The 20339-nt window shown below is 36.6% G+C and overlaps 1 protein-coding gene across 1 annotated transcript in view; it reads left to right on the top strand.

Annotated features, from left to right (window-relative positions):
• Positions 1-390: 390 nt before the first annotated feature.
• The window catches only part of LOC137658841 (tripartite motif-containing protein 3-like), a 416367-nt gene continuing 396418 nt past the window's right edge, over positions 391-20339 (top strand). The window contains exon 1 of the mRNA XM_068393943.1: positions 391-548. Coding sequence (XP_068250044.1) covers positions 522-548 — 27 coding nt within the window. The 5' untranslated portion in view covers positions 391-521. The remainder of the gene's footprint in view (positions 549-20339) is intronic.

Here is a 20339-nt window from a genome sequence, read left to right as displayed (position 1 = left end):
GTGTGAGTGTACAGTACAGTGACCTGGGAGTAGTCAACTTTTGACAGGAGACATTGAGGGGTCAAATAGACATTAGGGTGATATACAGTGACATCCTTTAAGAGGATAGACAGTGTGTATGTGAGTGCACAGTACCGTGACTTAGGAGAAGTCAACTTTTGACAGGAGGCATTGAGGGGTCAAATAGACATTAGGGTGATTCAGTGACATCCTTTAAGAGGATAGACAGTGTGAGTGCACAGTACCGTGACCTGGGAGAGACCTTAAGGCCTGTAACGCCACCTCCTGAAAATATAGTGATCTTAATCTCTATGGGCTGCGGTCTGGTGAAGAGACCAATTTTTGCTCTCCTGATTGGAGCTATATCAGACTTCGTCGGAGATGGAAGGTGGTTTGATATTCTGAATACGGCTCTAGCTATAAGAGCAATTATCTAAAGACTTCGAGTCTGAAGCGCTTTCTGTTGCTTGAGATTTGCTTTTGAAGTTGTTACTCAAAATCTTCTTCAGGAATTCGCCAAGATGATGCTTGCGGCTTATTTTGATCAGGTAAGAGATGAAATCAAAACATTATAAATGTTGGTGGATAGTATTTTGATCAGGTAAGAGATGAAATCAAAACATTATAAATGTTGGTGGATAGTATTTTGATCAGATAAGAGGCTTATTTTGATCAGGTAAGAGATGAAATCAAAACATTATAAACGTTGGTGGAAACTATTTTGATCAGGTAAGAGATGAAATCAAAACATTATGAATGTTGGTGGAAAGTATTTTGATCAGGTAAGAGGCTTATTTTGATCAGGTAAGAGATGAAATCAAAACATTGTAAATGTTGGTGGAAAGTATTTTGATCAGTTGGTGGCTTATTTTGATCAGGTAAGAGATGAAATCAAAACATTATAAACGTTGGTGGATAGTATTTTGATCAGGTAAGAGATGAAATCAAAACATTATAAACGTTGGTGAAAAATATTTTGATCAGGTAACAGATAAAATCAAAACATTATAAACGTTGGTGAAAAATATTTTCATCAGGTAACAGATAAAATCAAAACATTATAAACGTTGGTGGAAACTATTTTCATCAGGTAACAGATAAAATCAAAACATTATAAACGTTGGTGAAAAATATTTTGATCAGGTAAGAGATGAAATCAAACCATTATAAACGTTGCTGGAAAATATTCATGTTTAACACTGTTAGAAAAAAACCCGTAATTTCAATCGGAAATTATACGTGAAAATATACTGTTCTCAACCGTATTTCAGTAAAATACAGGCGACCGTAATTTTACCTTACTTTGTTATTATCTTTTTTACGGGTTGGTGAACGTAATATCACTCATTATCAATATATCCGTTTTTAAAAAGATTAAAATCCTGGAATAAATGTTGCCAGGCATTTACCATTTTTTAATGCAAATTTTTGACAATGAATAATAATAATAGATATACGTACAAGGGGTTTTCAATGGGAAGAAAATGTTCATTGGTAAATATTATGGACTTAAATGTTGTTTGAGATTTATTATAGTCTGTTTGCATCAAAATATCTCTAGAATGTCAAATTTGCTGTGCTGCTACTACTACTACTACTACTACTACTACTACCTAAGCTACAACCCTTGTTGGAAAAGTAGGATGCTATAAACCCGAGGGCTCCAACGGGGAAAAATATTATTATTATTATTTTTATTATTATTATTATTATTTCGACTACTACTTCTACTACTTAAGCTACAACCCTAGTTAGAAAAGTAGGATGCTATAAACCCAAGGGCTCCGACAGGGAAAAATAGCCCTGTGAGGAAAGGAAAAAAAATAAAGGTAATAAAATTCCAAATAAAATAATTTAAAACAGTAATAATATAATCCCCTTAGTGAAAAACAACAGGAAAGAATAAATTTGAATATAATCCAATTGCGTTCGTGATCAACATCTTATGATGGCACTTATAGAATTGCCAGAACTAGATGCGTGACGTCATGGGTCGATTCGACCATTTATCAAATAAGGAGGACGCCAATTGAATAATGAGAATATAACTTTGGGTGTTAAAGGTTTTAAAGGCCGCTCATGAATGGCAGAGATAAGGGACAGTGGCGTTGCCCTAGAGACTGGCCATATATACATATAATCAGCGCCCAAGCCCCCTTTCCACCCAAGCTAGGACCAAGGAGGGCCAGGCAGTAATTTGTGTATTGGAGTCTATGTAATGGGAAGGGTTTGAAGGTTTTAAAGGCCGCTCATGAACGGCAGAGACAAGGGACAGTGATATTGCCCTATCAAGCAGGACAGTGCCCTAGAGACTGGCCATATATACATATGATCAGCGCCCAAGCCCCCTTCCACCCAAGACAGGACCAAGGAGGGCCAGGCAGTAATTTGTGAATTGGGGTCTATGTAATGGGAAGGGTTTGAAGGTTTTAAAGGCCGCTCATGAACGGCAGAGACAAGGGGCAGTGATATTGCCCTATCAAGCAGGACAATGCCCTAGAGACTGGCCATATATACATATGATCAGCGCCCAAGCCCCCTCTCCACTCAAGTTAGGACCAAGGAGGGCCAGGCAGTAATTTGTGACGTTTCCCTATCAAGCAGGACAGTGCCCTAGAGACTGGCCATATATACATATGATCACCACCCAAGCCCCCTCTCCACCCAAGCTAGGGCCAAGGAAGGCCAGGCAGTGGCTGCTGATGACTCGGCAGATAGAGCTATAGGCTCCCCCAAACCCGCCCCCATCCTTAGCTCACAAGGATGGTGAGGTTGCAGCGACCAAAGGAACTAACGAGATTGAGAGGGACTCGAACCCCAGTCTGCCAATCACCAAGGACTTTACCACCCGGCCACCACAACCCTCAACGACTGTTTGGCCTTGGTGGTTTGGGTTGGTGCAGTGTTATATGTAATTAGAGACTTGAGTTACTTGTACTTAGAATACTTAGAATAATTTTCTTATATAATTATTTTTTTTTTTTCGTTGTAGGCTTAATATTAGTTTGAATATGTTGGATATGTTGGTATTGATTTATTAATATTATTATTATTATTATTATCATGGCCTTGATTATCATATATATATATATACTGTATATATATATATATATATATATATGTATATATATATATTTATATATGTATATTTATATGTATGTATATATATATATATATATATATATATTTATATATTTATATATACACATTTATGTATGTCTATATATATATACACATACACATATCTATATCTATAATTATATATATATATATATATATATATATATATATAGTGTGTATTTATTTTTACATTTTTATATGATACAGGCACATACAGGCTTAATACTTGATCATCATCAAGGTATAAGTACGTAGGACATTCCAAAAGCTCAAATACATCCCACAAGAAAAAATAAATTGAAGCCAATCACGATTCTCCAAACTGGAATCCAGAATTTCTCTATAACACGAAGGTTTTAAAGGCCACCCAATATGGCGGTGCTTCGGGTCCATGACAGACACGTCTGTCGGACATCAATAAGGTGTCTGTCGGTGTCCGTCGGATATCAATAAGGAGCAGAGGCATTCCGTATCCAATAAAGGATACTGGCCTGCAGTGGCCACACACACACACACACACACACACACATACTCGCTTTAGAATGGCCGTTTGATAGTGGCACTTTGATTAGAAAGAGGTTGCTCAGCGTTCCAACGTGCAAGTTATGAGTGGAGGAATTAAATTCTCTCTCTCTCTCTCTCTCTCTCTCTCTCTCTCTCTCTCTCTCTGTAGGGTTTGATTGTAGAAGTTAATCTCTCTCTCTCTCTCTCTCTCTCTCTCTCTCTCTCTCTCTCTCTCTCTATGTAAGTTTTGATTGTAGAAGTTAATCTTCTCTCTCTCTCTCTCTCTCTCTCTCTCTCTCTCTCTCTCTGTAGGTTTTGATTGTAGAAGTTAATCTTTTCTCTCTCTCTCTTTATATATGTATATATATATATATATATATATATATATATATATGTAAGTTTTGAGTGTAGAAGTTAATCTTCATTCTCTCTCTCTCTCTCTCTCTCTCTCTCTCTCTCTCTATCTCTCTCTCTCTCTCTCTCTCTCTCTATATATACAGTATATATATATATATATATATATGTATATATATATATATATATATATACTGTATATATATATATATATATATATCTGCAAGATATTAGTGTAGAAATTAATCCCCCCTCTCTCTCTCTCTCTCTCTCTCTCTCTCTCTCTCTCATAGATGCGTGTGCTGGGAATGGCTGCTCAGTAATTTCCAAAGGTTCCCCGAAGGTGTTATGGATTAACTTTGGTCGCATTCTTCTTTGGAATAATAGCCTGTTATTTCTCGTCTTTTAAAGGTCTCCCTCGGAGTAATGATTTTGCTCAGATTGGGTATGGTGGGTGGTGCCCTTGGGTAGGTGGTACGGTCTACCCTTGGGTACGTGGTATAGTGTACCCCTTGGGTAGGTGGTACCGTGTACCCTTAGGTATAGGTGGTACGGTAAACCCTTGCCTCTATACAATTGTATAGCTCGAGCTACCTTATATTCATATTCTCGTTTGCCAACTTGAGGTTTTGTTGTTGTTGTTGTTGCTGTTGTGGGTATTTACCTCCGCCAATGATTTTGGAAGGAGGTTATGTTTTAACCCCTGTTTGTGTGTTTATTTGTGTTTGTTTGTGAATAGCTTCCTGACCACAATTTTAATCGCAATGAAACTTGCAGGGATTAACTGTTATGTAAAAATTGGGAAATAATCAAATTTTGGAAGGTCAAGGTCAAAGGTCAAGCTAAATGTATAGTTCACGGAACCAGCCATAAGTTTGGACATCGTTGTCACAGAGACTTCAGATTTGGTTCATATTTGAGTGTATGCAAAAATCCACGCCAATTAATACAGTTAAGGTCAAGGTCAAGAAATAAGGACCCGTAGTGGAGGTCTGCGCTCTTCTGATTACCGCTATAGTATTAACTTTGAACGGTTTCATCAAGTTTTTGCTATGATCCAAGATATAGATTTAGATACCTTTGAATCGGCGTGCGTTTTTTTTATTATTATTATTATTATCACTACTATAGTCCATTTCTTTTAGCGATGCATATTTGCACCGACTCGCAGCGGTGCCCTTTTAGCTCGGAAGAGTTTCCGGTTCGCTGATTGGTTGGACAAGATAATTCTAACCAATCAGCGATCCGGAAACTTTTCCGAGCTTAAAGGGCACCGCCGCGAGTCGGTGCAAATATGCATCGCTAAAAGAAATGGACTATAGCTCAGTGACAACCCTAGATGCTTTAAGTCCAAGGGCCCCAGCAAAGAAAAATATCCGAGTGAGGTAAGGAAATAAATAAACGATATAAGAAGTCGGACTGGAGTTCAAGTCCCGGTCAAGCTTATTAGTTTCTTTGGTGTCTGCAACTCACTATTCCTGTTAGCTAAAGATGGGGTAGGGGGAAGCCTATAGGTCTATCTGCTGAATCATCAGCAGCCATTGTGTGGCCACCCTTGGTCCTAGCTTGGGTAGAGAGGGTGTTTGGGCGCTGCTCATATAATATATGAGGTCAGTCTCTAGGGCATTGTCCTGCTAGCTAGGGCATTGTCACTGTCCCTTACTTCTGCCATTCATGAGTGGCCTTTAATATAAATATAATACAGAAATCGTTGTATTGTGCCATCTTATTTGGAAGGGATTGCATTTTAATTCGTACAGAATCTCTTTAGCTCATTCAAATAGTTTTTTCCCTGACCAGGGTTTAAACTTTTAAGGTAAATACCTTAGTTTGGGGTCATTTTCATGGTTTCAAGGTAATTCTAGGGTAATTTTGGTTTTGTTATCTTAAAATTTCCTTAGTTTGGGGTCATTTTCATGGTTTCAAGGTAATTCTAGGGTAAATTTGGTTTTGTTATCTTAAAATTACCTTAGTTTGGGGTCATTTTCATGGTTTCAAGGTAATTCTAGGGTTATTTTGGTTGTGTTATCTTAAAATTACCTTAGTTTGGGGTCATTTTCATGCTTTGAAGGTAATTCTATGGTAATTTTGGTTTTGTTATCTTAAAATTACCTTAGTTTGCGGTCATTTTCATGGTTTCAAGGTAATTCTAGGGTAATTTTGGTTTTACTAGCTTAAAATTTAAGGAAATTGGAAAACGTTTTAAGGTAATCTGAGGTAAAAAGCAGCAGAATTTAAGGTAATGGCCACATGTCCCGGACCTACAAGCAAACAAGTTTGTATGTTTTGTTAAATCCTTTTTTACCTGAGGCAGGTGGGAGTCTTGCCAACGTAAAGCCGAACCTAGCAGGAAATGGCAAGTATATGTGTGTGTGTGTGCGTGCGGGTGAGTGTGTGGGTGGGTGTGTGAGTGCACGCGCGTGCGTTTGTGTGGGTGGGTGTGTGTGTACATGTGTGGGTGTGTACTCGTGTGCGTGTGTTTGTGTGTGGGTGTATGTTTATGTGTGTGTGTATCCGTACTGTGGTTTTTAAACTCGCAATTGTTCCTAATACTCTTTGATAACTGTGAAATACATCTAAATAAAACATCAATTTATTTATATTATTGTTGATAATTCATATTTTACGATTTATCATAAACAAAATAAGTTTTATTTACCACAGATATACTAAGCGAAGATGAACAATATATTTCAAGATAACCTAGAAATAAAGGATGAATGTGGCAGTAACTTCCATCTTATTTTTCTATAAATAAACCCCTTATTAGGAGACTACTATTTGCTTAAAAACTGAGAGTTCCTGCTGTCAAAGAAGGTTTAGAATGCGAAAAGCATGCAGTCATGATGAGCTGGATAGAGGGAGGGAAGCAAGGTAGCTTTTATGTTCGTGGGTGGTACAGATGGCTTCATTAATTCCGGTACACCGATGTCTCCTTGGCTTACTGTGAAGTGTACCGGAAATAATGAAGACAACTGTACGAGTTGAAGATTGCTTGAAGGGAGGTGAAGTACGGAGAATTCTGCTCAACTGCGTAGGAGTGGGTGAGGCGTAGGAGTGGGTGAGGATGAGTAGGAGTGGGTGAGGAGGAATAGGTGTGGGTGAGGAAGAGTAGGAGTGGGTGAGGAGGAGTAGGAGAGGGTGAGGAGTAGGAATGTGTGAGGAAGAGTAGAAGTGGGTGAGGAAAGGTAGGAGTGGGTGAGGAAAGGTAGGAGTGGGTGAGGAAAGGTAGGAGTGTGTGAGGAGTATGAGTGGGTGAGGAAGAGTAGGAGTGAGTGAATGAATGATTTGAAGTTCTCTAGCATCCTGACATCGAAGGTCATTGACGCCGAAGGAGTGTGTGAGGAGTAGGATGGGTGAGGAAACGTAGGAGTGGGTGAGGAGGAGTAGGAGTGGGTGAGGAGGAAGAGGCAGGCTGAATGTGGGAGGGAAGAAGGATGAGGAGAAGGAAGTTGGTGTGTGTGTGGGTTGAGCTTTTCAGCAACAGGTGACTTGGGGAAAAAGCGAAGGAGAAAGTTGTGGTGTGAATGAATGAAGGCATCGTGTTTGTTTTTCCTCTTGTGGGTCACTGGGCTGAAAGGAAAGCCACTTAGCCATGTGAAAAGGAAGGATTTTATAGGATGTTTGAATCTACTTGGGTAGAAATGTATGCAATTTCGATAGGAGCTGACGAATGTATAAGAATTTATTTAGTTTTTAGTTTTTATACAGATTTTTTCTCCCTCTTCCACTAGATTTTTTTTTAGTATATTTTCTGTTTTGATTATGCTATCAGCCTTCTTAAACCTATTATTATTATTATTATCATTATTATTATTGCTAAGCTACAAATCTAGTTGGAAAAGCAGATTGCTATAAGCCAGGGGCTCCAACAGGGAAAAATAGCCCTGTGAGGAAAGGAAATAAACAGTTTTACTCTCTCTCTCTCTCTCTCTCTCTCTCTCTCTCTCTCTCTCTCTCTCTCTCTCTCTCCCCTTACGATCGTAACAATGCTTTTGACTTTCCTGAATAAATTGTTTTTTCCTTAAAATTTACCACTTTGGTAATTATTATTATTATTATTATTATTATTATTATTATTATTATTATTATTATTATTATTATTAGCTAAGCTTCGAATTAAGTTCAAAATATTCCCATAAGTAGAGTCAGATTTTGCTATTATATCTTGCCAAATAGTTTCCATCTCAGATTATTTTAGTCCTGTAGTAAGTTTTAGAAACCTAGTTGTTTATCACTTACTTATTTTTATAGTTTATCTTTGCGTCCATAGGCGTAGGAGGAAATGATGATGATGAAAAAGACGACAAAACGCTAGTTTATCAATAGAAAGTTATTTTATATGCTACACCATGTAACAATGTTTTCTTTCCTCGACTGGGGTTCGAGCCCCGCTCAATCTCGTCAGTTTCTTTGGTCGCAGCAACCTCACCGTCCTTGTGAGCTAAGGATGGGTGGTTTGGGAGAGCATATAGATTTATCTGCTGAGTCATCAGCAGCCATTGCCTGGCCCTTCTTGGTCTTAGCTTGAGATGGGGTGGGGATTGGGCACTTATCATATATATATATATATATATATATATATATATATATATATATATATATATAGATATATATATATATATATATATATATATATATATATATATATATATATATATATATATATATATGGTCAATCTTTAGGGCATTGTCCTGTTCCACAGGGCAATGTCACTCTCCTTTGCCCCTGCCATTCATGAGCGGCCTTTAAAACTTTTAAACATGTAATATATGATTAAAGAAGTTATTAGCCACTTATCTTCCCAAATATCCTTCGATAAATTTAGGTTTTATCTTCCCGAATATCCTACGATAAATTTGGGTTTTATCTTCCCGAATATCCTACGATAAATTTAGGTTTTATCTTCCCGAATATCCTACGATAATTTTAGGTTTTATCTTCCCGAATATCCTACGATAAATTTAGGTTTTATCTTCCCGAATATCCTACGATAATTTTAGGTTTTATCTTCCCGAATATCCTACGATAAATTTAGGATGGTGGGTCCTGGGTAGGAAGATTCGTGACCTGAGTCTTAAGGGGTCAGAACTCAGAGGGCGTGCGTTCAGAACAACAAAGTCAGATCGTGTATAGTAATTTACATATGGGCATTTCGGTCCATACAATCTCTCTCTCTCTCTCTCTCTCTCTCTCTCTCTCTCTCTCTCTCTCTCTACTGTATATTTATTAAGAACGCTATATAATTCTCTCTCTCTCTCTCTCTCTCTCTCTCTCTCTCTCTCTCTCTCTCTCTCTCTCTCTCTCTCTCTCTCTTTACTGTATATTTATTAAGAACGCTATATAATTTTCTCTCTCTCTCTCTCTCTCTCTCTCTCTCTCTCTCTCTCTCTCTCTCTCTCTTTACTGTATGTTTATTAAGAACGCTATATAATTCTCTCTCTCTCTCTCTCTCTCTCTCTCTCTCTCTCTCTCTCTCTCTCTTTACTGTATATTTATTAAGAACGCTATATAATTCTCTCTCTCTCTCTCTCTCTCTCTCTCTCTCTCTCTCTCTCTCTTTACTGTATATTTATTAAGAACGCTATATAATTCTCTCTCTCTCTCTCTCTCTCTCTCTCTCTCTCTCTCTCTCTCTCTCTCTCTCTCTCTCTCTCTCTTTACTGTATATTTATTAAGAACTATATAAGTCTATCTCTCTCTCTCTCTCTCTTTACTGTATATTTATTAAGAACTATAAGTCTCTCTCTCTCTCTCTCTCTCTCTCTCTCTCTCTCTCTCTCTCTCTCTCTCTTTACTGTATATTTATTAAGAACTATATAAGTCTATCTCTCTCTCTCTCTCTCTCTCTCTCTCTCTCTCTCTCTCTCTCTCTTTACTGTATATTTATTAAGAACTATATAAGTCTCTCTCTCTCTCTCTCTCTCTCTCTCTCTCTCTCTCTCTCTCTCTCTTTATTGTATATTTATTAAGAACTATATAAGTCTATCTCTCTCTCTCTCTCTCTCTCTCTCTCTCTCTCTCTCTCTCTCTCTCTCTCTCTCTCTCTTTACTGCGTATTTATTAAGAACTATATAAGTCTCTCTCTCTCTCTCTCTCTCTCTCTCTCTCTCTCTCTCTCTCTCTCTCTCTCTCTCTCTCTTTATTGTATATTTATTAAGAACTATATAAGTCTCTCTCTCTCTCTCTCTCTCTCTCTCTCTCTCTCTCTCTCTCTCAAAAAAAAAAAAAATCGTGTTGTAGGTGACATCCTTTTACCAATGTCTTCATTCTTCCCTCGTACGTGAATCTTGCTTGAGGATACACTCGGGCACGCTATCCTATATCCTATCTTGTTTTTCTTCCTTTTTTTTATTTTTATAGTTTATATATGATAGGTCTAATTTAATGTTGTTAATGTCTTAAAATATTTTATTTTAAATATTTAATAATTGTCTTTTTGTTTATTTATTTCCTGGTTTCCTTTCCTCACAGGGCTTTTCTCTTCCTTTTTTTTATTTTTATAGTTTATATAAGATCGGTCTAATTTAATGTTGTTAATGGTCTTAAAATGTTTTATTTTAACTGTTTAATACTTGTCTTTTCGTTTATTTATTTCCTGGTTTCCTTTCCTCACAGGGCTATTTGTTCCCTGTTGGAACCCTTGGGCTTATAGCATCTTGCTTTTCCAACTAGGGTTGTAACTTAGCTTGTCATAATAATGATGATTATATTAATAACAACAACAACAATAATAATGATAATAATAATTATACGTTAGAGTATCACATCAAAATACACGAAAAATTCCTAACCTCAGAACATGTTTCATATCAAGATATATAGAAAACCAATCTAATCGTTTTTAACTCTTAAATTTTGAGTCTCAATTCGAAAATCCTTTACTTTACTGCTTAAAAAAACAGCCTTGTCATGTGATAGCTTTCACTCCATATACTTCCAATGACTCCTGCGCAGGAGAGGAAGGAATATTCAACTTTCACTTTCTCTTTAGGAGTCACTGGGTTCCTACTAACTGTTTTCTTTCATTTTTATGGTTTGAAGGTTTATTACCTCCGCCAATGAAGTTGGGAGGAGGTTATGTAGACGCCCCTGTTTGTCTGTTTGTTTGTGAACAACTTCCTGGCCACAATTTTACTAATAGAGTAATGGAACTTTCAGGGATTAATTATTATGTTGAAACGTGGAAGTGATTCAATTTTGAAAGTCAGAGGTCAAAGGTCAAGGTCAAGCAAAAGGTCGAGAAATAAGATGTCGTGGCGGTGGTCACAATTTTACTCATAGAGTAGTGAAACTTTCAGGGAATAATTGTTATGTTGAGACGTGGAAGTGATTCAATTTTGAAAGTCCTAGGTCAAAGGTCAAGGTCAAGCAAAAGGTAAAGAAATAGCTATCTTGGCGGAGGTCACAATTTTACTCATAGAGTCGTGAATCTCTCAGGGATTAATTGTTATGTTGAGAAGTGGAAGCGATTCAGTTTTGAAAATCCGAGGTCAAAGGTCAAGGTCAAGCAAAAGGTAAAGAAATGGCTACATTGGCGGAGGTCACAATTTTACTCACAGAGTAGTGAATCTTTCAGGGATTAATTGTTATGTTGAGACGTGGAAGTGATTCAATTTTGAAAGTCCTAGGTCAAAGGTCAAGGTCAAGTTCGAACAATAGGTCGACTGAATTAACACTAACATCGAGAAATAAGTTGCTGTGGTGGAGGTCTGCAGTCTCAGAGTGGTTTTCTATAGTCAATTCTTTTTAGTGAGGCAGAAAAGTTTCCTAATAGCTGAATGGTCGGACAAAAAAAAGCTTTCCGAGCTAAAAGGGCACCCCTGCGAGTCGGTGCAAATATGCCTCACTAAAAAGAACTGACTATAGTTGGTGCTTTTCATGATTTTATTTTTGCTGAATTTCAGTCATATTGGATTTATGAAGTAATAATCATTTTTTTTTTTTAAGATGTCAAATTATTATGCAATTAGTAGGTTTGCATTTAAGCTATCGAGTGTTGTCGTTTATAAACGGTATAGAGAAATTATTATTATTATTATTATTATTATTATTATTATTATTACTATTATCATTATTATTATTTCTAGATAAGCTACAACCCTAGCTGGAAAAGCAAGATGCTACAACCCCAAGGGCTCCAACAGGGAAAAATAGCCACTTGAGGAAAGAAAATAAATAAACGATATAAGAAGTAATGAACAATTAAAATAAAATATTTTAAAAACATTAACAACATTAAAACAAATTTCATAGATGATAACATATAGTTTATAAACTATTTGGATGTAAAATAACTTAAGTAGTTTTTGCCTATTAGTTTACTTTATGTAAACATTTATAAAGTAACACCAATAGAACATAAGAAAAATTAATACTATCAAGGTTAAGATGTAATCAATATGCATGCTTGACAAAGGAGGTCATCACTTGGCCTTGCTATAAGACATATTCATTAAAGATTATTTCTACACTTTCTTCATTTAATAACTATTGCCTGCATGCCTCATTGATGACCTTATATAATGACCTCATTAGAGTCAACTTGCGGTTCCACATCTGTTTATATATCTTCCTCTTACACGCCCATTAACCCTTTCACCCCCAAAGGACGTACCGGTACGTTCTTGCAAAACACTGTTAATTACATGTTTTTACATATTTTTGATAATTGTATGAGAAACTTCAGGCATTTTCCAAAAGAATGAGACCAACCTGATCTCTCTAGGACAAAAATTAAGCCTGTTAGAGCAATTTAAACAAAATATATATAGAAAAATGTGCTCGAAATTTAACCTTATGGTAGGGGGAAAAGGGAAAAAAATAGCTGACCATTAACCCTTTCACCCCCAAAGGACGTACCGGTACGTTCTTGCAAAACACTGTTAAATACATGTTTTTACATATTTTTGATAATTTTACGAGAAACTTCAGGCATTTTCCAAAAGAATGAGACCAACCTGACCTCTCTAGGACAAAAATTAAGCCTGTTAGAGCAATTTGAAAAAAATATATATATAGCAAAATGTGCTCGAAATTTAACCTTATGGTAGGGGGAAAAGGGAAAAAAAATAGCTGTAAAGTTTCCAGCAAAATAGATATCATGCATCAACCAGACAGTTTCCTAGATCGATAGAATGTGCCGTGATGTATTGATGAGAGGCAAGACCATATATGCAAGGAGGCAAGTTCCGACGTCGGGCCTTCCTGCATTGTACCCTTTTTCGCATATCACCTTGATCGAAAGCTTTTAAGACTTGGGCCAAGGTATCCCTTAATGTGTGTATATGTGGTCTTTGATATTTGCATAGTCGACCGTATAGTTTAAAGGTTTGACATTTTCATAGTCAACCGTATAGTTTAAAGGTTTGACATTTGCTTTAAAGGTTTGGCATATGCATAGTCAACCGTATGGTTTAAAGGTTTGACATTTGCTTTAAAGGTTTGGCACATGCATAGTCAACCGTATGGTTTAAAGGTTTGACATTTGCTTGAAAGGTTTGGCACATGCATAGTCAACCGTATAGTTTAAAGGTTTGACATTTGCTTTAAAGGTTTGGCACATGCATAGTCAACCGTATAGTTTAAAGATTTGACATTTGCTTTAAAGGTTTGGCACATGCATAGTCAACCATATAGTTTAAAGGTTTGACATTTGCTTTAAAGGTTTGACATTTGCATAGTCAACCGTATAGTTTAAAGATTTGACATTTGCTTTAAAGGTTTGGCACATGCATAGTCAACCATATAGTTTAAAGGTTTGACATTTGCTTTAAAGGTTTGACATTTGCATAGTCAACCGTATAGTTTAAAGATTTGACATTTACTTTAAAGGTTTGGCACATGCATAGTCAACCGTATAGTTTAAAGGTTTGGCACATGCATAGTCAACCGTATAGTTTAAAGATTTGACATTTGCTTTAAAGGTTTGGCACATGCATAGTCAACCATATAGTTTAAAGGTTTGACATTTGCTTTAAAGGTTTGACATTTGCATAGTCAACCGTATAGTTTAAAGGTTTGACATATGCATAGTCAACCATTTAGTTTAAAGGTTTGATATTTACATAGTCAACCATATAGCTTTAAAGGTTTGGCACATGCATAGTCAACCATATAGTTTAAAGGTTTGACATTTGCTTTAAAGGTTTGACATTTGCATAGTCAACCGTATAGTTTAAAGATTTGACATTTGCTTTAAAGGTTTGACACATGCATAGTCAACCATATAGTTTAAAGGTTTGACATTTGCTTTAAAGGTTTGACATTTGCATAGTCAACCGTATAGTTTAAAGATTTGACATTTGCTTTAAAGGTTTGGCACATGCATAGTCAACCATATAGTTTAAAGGTTTGACATTTGCTTTAAAGGTTTGACATTTCCATAGTCAACCGTATAGTTTAAAGATTTGACATTTGCTTTAAAGGTTTGGCACATGCATAGTCAACCGTATAGTTTAAAGGTTTGGCACATGCATAGTCAACCGTATAGTTTAAAGATTTGACATTTGCTTTAAAGGTTTGGCACATGCATAGTCAACCGTATAGTTTAAAGATTTGACATTTGCTTTAAAGGTTTGGCACATGCATAGTCAACCGTATAGTTTAAAGGTTTGACATTTGCATAGTCAACGTATAGTTTAAAGGTTTGACATATGCATAGTCAACCATTTAGTTTAAAGGTTTGACATTTGCATAGTCAACCGAATAGTTTAAAGGTTTGACATATGCATAGTCAACCATTTAGTTTAAAGGTTTGACATTTGCTTAGTCAACCGAATAGTTTAAAGGTTTGACATATGCATAGTCAACCGTATAGTTTAAAGGTTTGACATTTGCATAGTCAACCGAATAGTTTAAAGGTTTGACATATGCATAGTCAACCATTTAGTTTAAAGGTTTGACATTTGCATAGTCAACCGAATAGTTTAAAGGTTTGACATATGCATAGTGAACCGTATAGTTTAAAGGTTTGACATATGCATAGTCAACCGTATAGTTTAAAGGTTTGACATTTGCAAAGTCTTGCCTATAGTTTAAAGGTTTAAAAGCCACTCTTGAATGACAGAGGCAAGGGACAGTGACATTGCCCTAGCAAGCAGGACAATGCCCTAGAGACTCACCATATATGATCAGCGCCCAACCCCCTTGCCACCAAAGCTAGGACCCGGGAGGGCCAGGCAATGGCTGCTGAGGACTCAACCCAAATCCCCCAACCTTAGGTCACAAGGATGGTAAGGTTGCAAACACTAAAGGCACTAATGAGTCAGGGCGGGACTCGAACCCCAGTCTGGCAAACACCAGGCAGAGACGTTACCAATCAGGCCACAACAACCCCTAGAGAAAACGTCTTAAGAAATCGCTGTATCATTTTGAAAACAGAAAGTAAATATGTAGTGAGTGAACTTAACATTTCGATCAAATTACGATTCTTTTTACCTCCGCCAACGAAGTTGGAGGGATGTAATGATTTACCCCTTGTTTGTGTATTTGTTTATGTGTTTGTTTGTGCACAGCTTCAATTACATTACAGTAGTTAACCCCTTGAGGGAGGAAGAATTGTTTGGTAATCTTAGTGTTATCAGGTGTATGAGGACAGAGGAGAATATGTAAAGAATAGGCCAGACTATTCGGTGTATTATTATTATTATTACTATCCAAGCTACAACCCTAGTTGGAAAAGCAAGATGCTATAAGCCCAAGGGCCCCATTAGGGAAAAATAGCCCAGTGAGGAAAGGAAATAAATAAATGAAGAGAACAAATTAACAATAAATCATTCTAAACAAGGCAACGACGTCAAAACAGATATGTCATATATAAATTATTAACAACGTCAAAAACAAATAACGGATTTTGAGCGAAGCGAAAAATCTATTTTTGGGTGAGATAGCCATGTCCTGATGGAAGACATGGCTATCTCACCCAAAAGGAAAACGAGCCGTAACCAAAGAGAATGATCCAATGTAGTACTGACTGGCCAGTCAAAGGACCCAATAACTCTCTCGCGGTAGTATCTCAACGGGTGGCTGATGCCAGTAGGTTGCTAACTATTCTTTTATTTCATGTTCTTGAGATTCCTCGGCGTAATGTCTTGCAGCAATGGCAACTTTCACAATGGCAAGAATGTTGCCGTCATGTAACGAGGTTTGTGTTTTTGATGAGATGGCGTATCTCATTCTGACAGCTACTTGCAACTTGCCTTGCATTTCAAGTATGTAGATTGATTGAATGATAGATTGCAAACTGACGTGATAGCAATGAGAATAGTTTTTTTTATCATGACGGGTTATTATTATTATTATTATTATTATTATTATTATTACTTTCCAAGCTACAACCCTAGTTGGAAAAGCAAGATGCTATAAGCCCAGGGGCTCCAACAGGGAAAAATAGCCCAGTGAGGAAAGGAAATAAGGAAATAAATAAATGAAGAGAACAAATTAACAATAAATCATTCTAAAATAAGTAACAACGTCAAAACAGATATGTCCTATATAAACTATTAACAACATCAAAAACAAATATGTCATAAATAAACTATAAAAAGACTTATGTCCGCCTGGTCAACAAAAAAGCATTTGCTCCAACTTTGAACTTTTGAAGTTCTACTGATTCAACCACCCGATTAGGAAGATCATTCCACAACTTGGTCACAGCTGGAATAAAACTTCTAGAGTACTAGAGATAAATAATTTTTTTTTATTGTTGATTACTTCTCTAATAGTTTATTTATTTCCTTGATTTCTTTCCTCACTGGGCTGCTTGCAACTTGCATTGCATTTCAAATATCTAGATTGATTGATTGATAGATAGCACTGAGAATTTTTTTTTATCTTGATGGGTTAGAGATAAATCCTTTTTTAATTGTTAATTGCTTCTCTTATAGTTTACATATTTCCTTGTTTTCTTTCCTCACTGAGCTATTTTTCCCTGTTGGAGTCTCCACTTACGCCTATTGACGCAAAGGGCATCGGTTAGATTTCCCCAGTCGTCTCTGTCTTGAGCAATTGTTGATTACTTCCCTTGCAGTTTATTTATATACCTGTTTCCTTTCCTCACTGGGCTATTTTCCCTGTTGGAGTCTTTAGGCATATCATCATCTCCTCCTACGCCTATTGACGCAAAGGGCCTCAGTTAGATTTCGCCAGTCGTCTCTATCTGGAGCAATTGTATTACTTCTCTTGTAGTTTATTTATAAACCTGCTTCCTTTCCTCACTGGGCTATTTTTCCCTGTTGGAGCCTTTAGGCAAATCATCATTTCCTCTTACGCCTTTTGACGCAAAGGGCCTCAGTTAGATTTCGCCAGTCGTCTCTATCTGGAGCAATTGTATTACTTCTCTTGTAGTTTATTTATAAACCTGTTTCCTTTCCTCACTGGGCTATTTTTCCCTGTTGGAGCCTTTAGGCGTATCATCATCTCCTCCTACGCCTATTGACGCAAAGGACCGTGGTTAGATTTCGCCAGTCGTCTCTTTCTTGAGCAATTGTTGATTACTTCCCTTGCAGTTTATTTATTTCCTTGTTTCCTTTCCTCACTGGGCTATTTTTCCCAGTTAGAGCCTTTGGGATTATCAGTATCTCCTCCTACGCCTATTGACGTTAGGTTGGATTTCGCCAATCGTCTCTATATTGAGCTTTTAATTCAATACTTCTCCATTCATCATCTCCTACTTCACGCTTCATAGTCCTCAGCCATGTAAGTCTGGGTCTTCCAACTCTTCTAGTGCCTTTTGGAGCCCAGCTGAAATTTTGGTGAACTATCTCTCTTGGGAAATGAGAAGACATTATTTATTAAGGCAGGATAGATGATTAGGTGAATGATTTTAGAGTTTTTCCATGTTTTAAATGAATGTTTATACATTAGACCAAGCTGAGCGTATGTACAGTTGGACTCAAGAATTCCCCTCACACCTCTCTCAGAGGAAGAGCACCCTGTTAACACTCTTACAGCACGGCTAGCCGTTTGGGTATTCGCCGCGCAGTGAAGGAGTGTCAGGGTGCATTCCTTAAATCGAGGTGTACTAGTAATTCCTGTGTCCGACTGTACATTAGACCAAGCTGATCACCTCATCTTACTTTCCCACATCAAAGGGTTGTTATGGCCTGATTGGTAACGTCTTTGCCTGGTAATCACCAGACGGGGGTTCGATTCGTTAGTTCCTTTGGTCGCTGCAACCTCACCATCCTTGTGAGGTGAGGATGGGGGATTTGGGAAAGGTATAGGTTATTTTCAGCCATTGCGTGGCCCTCCCTGATCCTACCTTGGATGGAGAGGAGGCCTGGGCTCTAATCTCTCTGCTGAGTCATCAGCAGCCATTTCCCTGGCCCTCCCTGGTCCTAGCTTTAGTCAAGACCCCTTTTTGGGCGCTGATCATATGATATATGGTCAGTCTCTAGAGCATTGTGGGCTCTGATCTATCTGCTGAGTCATCAGCAGCCATTTCCTGTCCCTCCCTGGTCCTAGCTTTGGTTGAGACCCCTATTTGGGCGCTAATCATATGATATAGGGTCAGTCTCTAGGGCATTGTAGGCTCTAATCTATCTGCTGAATCATCAGCAGCCATTTCCTGGCCCTCCCTGGTCCTAGCTTTGGTTGAGACTCCCTCTTGAGGGCTTATCATATGTACATATTGTCAGTGTTTAGGATATTGTCTCGCCTGCTAGGGCAATGTCACTGTCCCTTGCCTCTGCCATTCATGAGCGGCCTTTAAACCTTTAAAAAAACACACATCCATGTTAATATCATAACATTAGGCAGTAATCACGTCTTAGTTGCTACTTGAGCCTTGAGCATAGCTGCTACCAACGTAACATAACATTAAAATCTCGTTTACAAGATGCTCGTGGATTTCGTCATCCAAGAGACAGCTGTTCAAGATTCTATTTCTTGTTTTGCTGTATCCCAAGATTCTACTTAGGGTTTGAGGGATTCTTTTTGGTGATTCTAGAGAATTAGCATGGACATTTCATCGTTGTTACGTTGGAGAATTGGCTTGTTAGCTTGTTAACTACCTTGGCTGATGTGTTGGGCAACTTAGAGTGGGTCTAAGCAAAAATGTTGAAGACTGGTTTTGTATTTACTTTTTTTTGTATTTGTGTTCTGTTTATTAAATGATTATTATATGTATGTATATATATATATATATATATATATATATATATATATATATATATATATATATAAATATATATGTATATGTATATATGTATACATATATAAATATATATGTATATGTGTTTATATATATATATATATATATATATATATATATATATATATATATATATATATATATATATAGGTTGATTATTTCTTGCGGTTAGGCAATGAATCACGTATAAAATATCCATTCTTGCACACATTATTTATTTGAAAGCCAATTATACCCGATGTTATTATTATTATCATTATTACTATTATTATTATTATTATTATTATTATTATTATTATTATTATTATTATTATTTTACCACAATATTTAACCTTGTTGAATTCATTAATCACGTAAATTAATCTATCTTTTGTTCAAAGAAACTTTTATTAATTTGTTTATTAAATATAGGAAACTAAAAACGAAAATAATTTTGATTTGTCATTTATTTCTCCACATATATCAGACAGTTTCTTATAGATAACTGATTTTTTTTCCTTTTAGTTGGGAGGCTGTTACAGAGTGGTACCCTTACTTATCTAGACCCTCTTCTGCAACTAGTTTTATATATATATATATATATATATATATATATATATATATATATATATATATATATATATTTATATATTCAAATAAGCCATATATTTTTGCAACATTAATGTCTGGATTCTCTTAACGACCTCGGGATCAGAGCCCCAGGTGAAATCACACAAAGACACGAGCTTGTGACCGGCCGGGAATCGATCCCTGGTCCGGCAAACTTGTAGAGACAGTGACTAAACCACTTGGCCACGAAGTGGTTTAGTCACTGTCTCTACAAGTTTACCGGACCAAGGTTCGATTCCCGGCCGGTCACAAGCTCGTGTCTTTGTGTGATTTCGCCTGGTGCTCTGATCCCGAGGTCGTTAAGAGAATCCAGACATTAATGTTGCAAAAATATATGGGTTATTTGAATATGAAAAACACATCTAAATGTGCAAATATTTATCATATATATATATATATATATATATATATATATATATATATATATATATATTCATTATCAAGGATAATGAATGGAAGGTTCGTGGCTTTATCTGTGCCAATAGTATTATTATTATTATTATTATTATTATTATTATTATTATTATTACTACAAGTTAAGCTTCAAACCCTAGTTGAAAAAACAGGATGCTATAAGCCCAAGGGCTCCAACAGGGA

This window comes from Palaemon carinicauda, chromosome 1 (assembly GCF_036898095.1).
Source record: "Palaemon carinicauda isolate YSFRI2023 chromosome 1, ASM3689809v2, whole genome shotgun sequence".
Lineage (NCBI taxonomy): Eukaryota > Metazoa > Arthropoda > Malacostraca > Decapoda > Palaemonidae > Palaemon > Palaemon carinicauda.
This window is presented reverse-complemented; position numbering and strand designations above follow the sequence as displayed.